The 7,208-nt window shown below is 41.1% G+C and overlaps 2 protein-coding genes across 2 annotated transcripts in view; both read right to left on the minus strand.

Annotated features, from left to right (window-relative positions):
• Nucleotides 1-3,067, minus strand: part of bud13 (BUD13 homolog) — a 5,453-nt gene extending 2,386 nt beyond the window's left edge. Inside the window, exons 1-4 of the mRNA XM_037687405.1 lie at nt 2,901-3,067; nt 2,679-2,772; nt 674-758; nt 371-598 (exon numbers count right to left, since the gene is read on the minus strand). Coding sequence (XP_037543333.1) covers nt 371-598; nt 674-758; nt 2,679-2,772; nt 2,901-3,040 — 547 coding nt within the window. The 5' untranslated portion in view covers nt 3,041-3,067. The remainder of the gene's footprint in view (nt 1-370; nt 599-673; nt 759-2,678; nt 2,773-2,900) is intronic.
• A 1,906-nt stretch (nt 3,068-4,973) lies between these two features.
• LOC119420036 (thy-1 membrane glycoprotein) lies at nt 4,974-6,456 on the minus strand. The gene is made up of 4 exons (XM_037687406.1): nt 6,357-6,456; nt 5,830-5,887; nt 5,396-5,728; nt 4,974-5,295 (listed from the first exon to the last, which is right to left on the minus strand). The coding sequence occupies exons 2-4, from the start codon at nt 5,864-5,866 to the stop codon at nt 5,204-5,206; spliced, it is 462 nt and encodes a 153-aa protein (XP_037543334.1). The 5' UTR covers nt 5,867-5,887; nt 6,357-6,456; the 3' UTR covers nt 4,974-5,203.
• Between the last annotated feature and the right edge of the window lie 752 nt (nt 6,457-7,208).

A 7,208-nucleotide genomic window follows, 5' to 3' on the forward strand; every position in this document is an offset into this window, starting at 1 on the left:
CCCCCCCCCCCCCCCCCCCCCCCACACACACACACACCAAAAAAGATGAGCACCCTGCCAAGGCAAGTAATCTAGGGTAAACACTGGTAGACACAGTGACATGTTCCCAGTTCTTGAGGTGTTTATGCCTTCCACAACTCAACGTTTTCTGTGTGCAGCTGCTTTGATAACAGATCAACAGTATAACGGGTCAGAACCTCAGACAGGTGAAGACATTGATAAATGTGGACTTGTAAATGCATTCATCTTCTGTAAGTTGTTGGCTGTTCTCCAAAGCTTTGTAATACATCTGATGAAATCTACACCCGTTTCATTTCCATGTGCAACAAAGTAACAGACAAGATTTCACCTAAAATCTTCTACTGCTCACCTTTTCTCTGCACCTTTTCTGGCTTTCTTGAAAATTCTCTTGAAGGTGACAAATCTGGAGAATCGTGGCGACTTTTTCTGGGAGGTGACATGTCTGGAGAGTCATGTCTTGTTTTTCTGACAGGAGACTCCTGCTTCCTTCCCTTTGATGACTCCTTTGGTGAGTTATGTGGATATGTGCTTGATGCCACAAGATCTGCAAGTTCTCTCTCCTCCTCATCCTCATCAGCTAAGGAACAGAAAACACTGAACAATGATCTTGTTTACCACAAGAACAAATCCAGTTGAGTACTTTTGCACTTACCTCCAATTACTTTCCATTTGTTGCCAGCTCTAAAGACTTCCATCTGTTTCACCTCCTCTGGTCGCTCATCAATGAACTCAGCGATCTAAGTAAATATACAAATTTTTAAAAGAAAAGAAAGTGATTTTGACCTTCTATATTTATTCTAAATGTAAAATTATGACTTCAAAAACACATTATTTATTATTATAATGTAGTTATTTTACTGTGGTTAAGGCAGTTTGGCAAACCCCATTTAGAGTTGATATCAATCTGCATTTTTTCTGAGAGGATTAGTTTAAACAGTCCCAACATTACAACTGATTAAAACAATCCTCTTGTTTCAGTGCAACATACTGGTTTCATGCAAATTTCACAGATACCACTATTAGAACATTAATGCACACTGAGAACAAATTATTTCCCTGATAGCAGCAACAAGACAACTTACCTGATACAAAACCAAACTACTTTTTATAAGTATAATTAGGAACTGTTTTGGCAGGAAAAGAGAAACAGACTAAATTTTAGGTAGCTATTTAACATGGCACACAAATGAAAAAATGTTTGCTTTTCAGGTTGCTAAATCAAGCCTATGTTCTGTTAATATTCAATGACGTATTTTTTGTGAAGAAATTCTTTGTGCTTTTGACTGTAGGTGATCACTAAGGGTGCATTCACACTAGCCCTGTTTAGTCCGCTTTAATCGAACTCTAGCTCGTTTTCCTAAAAAGTCCGGCTCGTTTAGGGAGGTGTGAACGCAACATCGAACTCTGTCACGGAACAAAAAGGCGAACTCTGGCCCGGGCTAAAACCTAGGTCTCGGTCCGGTAGAAGCGAACTCCAGTGCGGTTCGAGTGCAGTGTGAATGTAAACAGACCGTACCCGCTCCGCAGGATAAACAAACACGCATTTCTCTGACCTTATATGGAGCCGTCAGCTGCCTTGTGTGAAAAAACAATATTCTCCATGGTCTTCTGTCTCATCTTCTGCTCATGCTAAGTCCATTTTTGAAAAATGACAAAATATAACTCCTAAAACTTGATGCCACTTCGTTTTTGTTTACAGAAGAAGAAGAAGACGGGTCTTCAGAGGTTTTTGTGTTTCTTTCAGTAGTTCTTGGTGCAACGCCACCACAGGCGAGCGGGGAAATAGGTTGGTTCAACAGGTTGACTCGACTGCACAGTGCAGTGTGAATGCAAACTCACCAGCTCAAATGTAAACAAAAGCTCATGAATATTGGTCCCGAACCGAACCGAGTCTACCGGACTATCTAGTGTGAAAACGACCTAAATGCTTGTAAAATATCACTCACGGTTTAACAACATTCAGACTTTTATTACATGGTGCACTAAGCTGTAAGCAGCTGTGGCTAAGTGGTTAGAGCAGTCGTCCTCCAGTAGGAGAGTTGAGGGTTCAATTCCACCAGCAGTCACATGTTGAAGTGTCCCTGTGCAAGACAATGAACAAACACACCTCATTGCCTTCGATGCGTGTCCCATCGGAGTATGAATGTGGTCTAAAGCACTGATTAATCTCTATAGACTAATTTGTTCAATTAACTTTGTAGAGATCTAGTAGAGTGCTGTATGAATGTGTGTGTGGAGATAAATGAGGGCACAGATTGTGTTGTAAAGTGCTTTGAGTATCTTGATTAGATACAAAGGCGCTATATATACAGTCCATTTACACAAACAGGTTACAGTCCTAATTACTTTTTAATATACAAACGCTTCTATTTAATATACAAATACGTGGTATTTGTCTTCTGTTACAAATGAAGTCCAGTTGATTTTGTCTTGAATTTTTTTGAAATTGAGTTTTATTTTCTCATATTCATCTCATACTTTCTTACAAATTAGTCATCTACCACATTATTTTAAAGGATAAGTTCATCTTAAAATCATGCCTACATACCATTGAAGTAAACTGCATGTTTTATTTCGTTTATCGCGGTTAGCAGTGGGAGTAACTGAATGAATTCAGGCTAATCTGAAAGCTAACGTTAACCAAGCTAGCTGCTTACCACTGGAGCTTCTTCTTCTTCATCCTCTTCAACAACCTCCGTTGGCTCTTTGACCATCTGCCTCCAGTCTATATCATCGTCTACTATTTTTAACCTTAAGTTAAAAAAATGATAAAGTGTAAAATTATTCAACATGATTGCCAAACACTAGCGACAACAGACACGGTCGGTGTTAGCTAGCTTTAAGCTAGTTCACTAATGAAGACTATCTCATCCCCTCACCCTCTCTCCGGAACTTTACGTCGTTTCTTTTTTATCTTTCCTTTTGATTTACTGAGATCTTCGTCAGCTGATAAATAACGTTTAAGGTACTCAGCCTTAGAAAGCTCAGCTACTTTACTGCTGTTAGTAGAGGCTGCCATATTGGATATTGTCAGAAACTACGGGCGCCGCCGAGGATCAAGAACCCCGAGGACTTCAGCTACAGGGTCTGCTCAGTTTAATCACCGGCGCATTTCCATAATACGTCGAGTAAAGGCGGCGCGTGCATACTCAACCTTCTCATACACGTATCTCGTCAAGCTTTAAATATTAACAAAAACAAAACATGACTGACATAACAAATCCTGCCTGTTTCAGATTTCTTTCTACCTAACATTTATAAGTTCACCCCCGCCACTCTTCAGCACTTCTAGCTGCGCCTGTATCTTCTGAACTGAGTTACGGATACTTTTATTATATTTTCCAGTTCTTTTAAACTAGCTGGAGTCTGATGTGCTTATCTGTTTTTGCTAAACATATATGTATGGATTAAATCATGTTTCTTAATATTTATCTTATTCAGACATTTAGCCAAATATTGCATACAGGTGCATTACACAGGTGTAATTTTCTCTTCAGCATTATATCAGCAATGATGTGGTGGTTTGTTATTTTTATCTTGAAGGGTTATTCTGTAGCCATAAAGATCTTACTCCATCACTTACATGAGTCATTTTAAATTTTAAAAATATCCCAAGTTGAACTAAATTTCATAGGCCACTGTCTTTTCAGGAGTTTTCACAAACTAATGCATTCAGAGCTCAGCTTGGGAAAGCGAGCAGATCGGTTGCTGGTTTGACTCCCCAGATCAACAACATCAAAAATGTGAGTGGAAAAGATGAAACACCCACACCTGCCTCCACCCTCATTTGCCCCACTCTGGGCCCTTGATCCTTAACCCCCACCATCTGCTCCCCTGGCGCTCTATGGCAGCTCTCTGCTCCACGCAGACGGCTGTGGTAGCTCGGTGGTCCGTGGTTGAGTCAGGAAGGGCATCTGGTGTAAAAACTGCCAAGTCTTCGAGCAAGTTAGTTCGCTGTGGCTACCCCTGAAGAAAGGAGCAGCCGAAAGAAGAAGATTTCAGTTCAGAGGTTTGTATCAAATATTTGCTGGTTGAGTGTGTTTGGAAGCCATTTTGTGTAGCGTAGTGCTGCTGGAGGTTTCGTCTGTTCTTCGTGATAAAACTGCACCAGGTCCTTCAAGTACGATGCTTTGTGTTCAGCAGTCTTTAATCCTATTAGAGATTCTCAACTGAACTGAGGTCTGGGCTTTGACCAGGCCACTCCAGAACATTTAACTGTTTCTCCTTAAACTCCTGCTGTGCTGCTTCAGCTGTGTTTGGGGGTCACTGTCCTGCTGGAAGCTGATCTTCTGTTCCATCCAATAATCTCTTTAATTTGTGTAATCCATTTTTTTTTCTAAACTCTGACCAGTTTTCCAGTCCCTGCTGATGAAAAGCATCCCCACAGCATGATGCTGCCACTATCATGCTTCAATGTTGTTAACAAGAGGTGTTGGGTTTGTGACAACACATGACATCCTTGATGCCCAAAGAGTCCAATTTTAGTCTCATCTGACCACAGCATATTCTTCCACATATTTGAGGACTCTCTAATGTGTCGTTTGACAAAGTCCAAAAAGTTAGACGCATTTATTTTCTTTAAGCAATGTCTGTTTGGACGCCACTCTTCGGTGGACATAACACTGATTTATGGCCCCATATTGCCTGAGTTATGAATATTTTTGTATTTATTGGCGATTAGAGCCCACCCAGATCCAGACGACCAACAAAACTCAAGTTTGTTCATTTCATTGGCTGGACATTAAAAAAAATTAAAATCAAGTCTTCTGAGTTGGTGCATTCCCTTTTATTAGATGCTGTGGACATTAAAGTGTTGAGCAATAGGCGTCAGTTTCTCAGAGTAAAGCCGGTCTTTGAGTATTAAACCTTTGATTTCTCAAATCAACCAATATGTGGATCTGGATCACAGTTCTTTTTCTGTTCACTAAAAAAACAGAAAAGCATCAGCTGAGTTTTGAAAGCATCCCTTTATTGAAAACCATTGTCCAAACACAGTGTTTAAGTGTTTCCCTTTTACATGAAACCACGTCGATCATGTGCAGCTGCAAAGCAAAAAGCCTTTTACACTTTTCTTCCCTTCAATTATTAGTTATTTAATACTGTTAGAGAACATAATAATGGCAGATAAACTGAAAGCTTTTTGTAGATGTTTGCGTATGACGACAGGTGTGCACAGGTGTGCTCAGCTGTGTGTGTGGCAGAGAAGCAGACAAGCGATCCAGGACCAGGAGTTCTTCAGAAACAAGCTCACAGCCGAACATGGTAGGAGTCGATCTGCAGAGAGGAAGGAAAATGGTGAAACAAACACCCTAAATCCTCCTGAATTTGTCTCTTATGAACTCATCCCCCCTCCCCCAGCTCACTCCCCACCCACCTCTCTCCACAGTGACACTTTCAATCTGCCCAGATATTTTGCACATGTAGGTGGTGTTGTGTGGGAGCTGGTCCGTGAAGCCCGTCAGGCTCATTCTGTAGCCGTGAGGGTCCAGCTCCACCACCTGACTCTTGTCTCTGAACTGCGCCTGTGCAGCTGAACCGGACACATTCGTGTTAATGATGGCCTCCTTGGTTCCTGATGACCAGGAAAACTCGTAGCTGGTGATTTTGTTGGGCTTGGGCTCGATCCGACAGTCCACTCTCAGGTCGTTGTCATCCTCAGTGCAGACGGAGATCCGCTCGGACTGAGCCGGGACCAGGACCAGCAGCACTGCTCAAACACAAACACAGTAATTTAATACGCACATGTGAAGAAAAAGACTTCAAATAGCATTTATATCTCAACGGAAGTCTCCAGAACTGTTGTCTCACCTCCTAGAACTCCACAGACAAACAGAGAGCTGAGCATGATGGAGGAGTGCACATCCAACTGCGGAAAGAAAAAAAAAAAACTAATGAGGAAATCAAATCAAACTGAGTGAGAGCAATGTCACACAAAGATGAGGAATCTATTCTCCATCCAACCCTGAGGTCGTTTTGGGAGTGGTCATTTTATAACAGAGGCGAACAAAACGGCTGAAAAAGTCACAAAAAGAGACAAAACATGTTTTTCTGACAGCATGAACAAACTAAACTGATAAGGAACAACTATATTCTTAGAAAATATATAATTGTGCTCTCTATTCTGAACTTTTAACAAACTGTAGCTAAAAGCATACATTTAGAACAATAATCTCATGTTTTAAACCTCACTACACGTTTTCCTTTCTCTCAATTGTCTCATCAGTTAAGGCTTTCCAGCCAGCTGTTCCAGCAGATCCCACATCTTTTATACCTGTTTCTGGTTCTCACATTCACTCTTGAAGCCTTTTTTAAAGAACCTCTCCGTGGAGTCTTACCTCCAGTCGAGGCTGAATGACGCAGCTCTTTCCTGCTCTGGTTCTGGAGGTAAACAGCAGCTGGCAGCCTCCTTCAGCGAGCAGCACTGCAGAACATCATGGCTCTGAGAGAAATAGGGAGGAGGAGGAGGAGTGGACCAGGAAGAGCTGATTCGTCTGTCTCCTCTGCAGTGCCTGATGGAGGAAGGCTGAGTGTGTGTGCTGCTGAGGCATAAACTCAGCCATCGTCATCGTTTTAACCAGCAGGGTGTTGTGTGACCTTGTCTCCTTCCCTTGGTCGTGTCCTCACTGTGATCTTGTCTCTTGAGTCCTCTTGTCCTCATTTGCCCTTCCTGTCTAGTCTGGGTTGGGTCGGGTTCTGTTTGTTCCTCTAAATGGCTCCCAGAGTCACAAAGTGTTTGTTATACACATGTAACTAACCAGGTTCTCATTGATTTGCAGTGACTGGACTGAAGGATTTCTCATGAAGAATATCATCTCTGACAGATGAGGATGGACCGATGTCTGCAGAACCAAGGAGGTTCTAAGAGCTGACATCTCAACTGTTTACTGCTAAGTTATCAATTGTGGACTCACTTCACTGGGATTAATCAAGAACAAACCGTTAGGTCTTTGGTCATTAGAATAAAGACAAAAATCACTGGGATCTGTGTTTTTTTTTTTTTCTTTTTACCTGTTTTTCGTAATCTAATTATTTCTGCAGACTTTATGCTTTTTTCAACCATTCAACCATCAGAACAGCTCATTCAGGAAGAAAATGAGGTGAATTATATATATATATATATATATATATATATATATATATATATATATATGGTAATTATAGACACAGATTTTCAATTTAATTCAATA

Source organism: Nematolebias whitei, chromosome 14 (assembly GCF_014905685.2).
Source record: "Nematolebias whitei isolate Nwh7 chromosome 14, NemWhi1, whole genome shotgun sequence".
In the NCBI taxonomy this organism is placed as follows: domain Eukaryota; kingdom Metazoa; phylum Chordata; class Actinopteri; order Cyprinodontiformes; family Rivulidae; genus Nematolebias; species Nematolebias whitei.

Excerpts from the sequence above, each read along its gene's own strand:
- LOC119420036 (XM_037687406.1), bottom strand. The coding sequence starts at position 5,866 with ATGCTCAGCTCTCTGTTTGTCTGTGGAGTTCTAGGAG. Across the intron at positions 5,729-5,829 it reads TGTCTGTGGAGTTCTAGGAG|TGCTGCTGGTCCTGGTCCCG; the intron begins GTGAGACAACAG and ends GTGTTTGAGCAG. Across the intron at positions 5,296-5,395 it reads AAGTGTCACTGTGGAGAGAG|ATCGACTCCTACCATGTTCG; the intron begins GTGGGTGGGGAG and ends TCCTCTCTGCAG.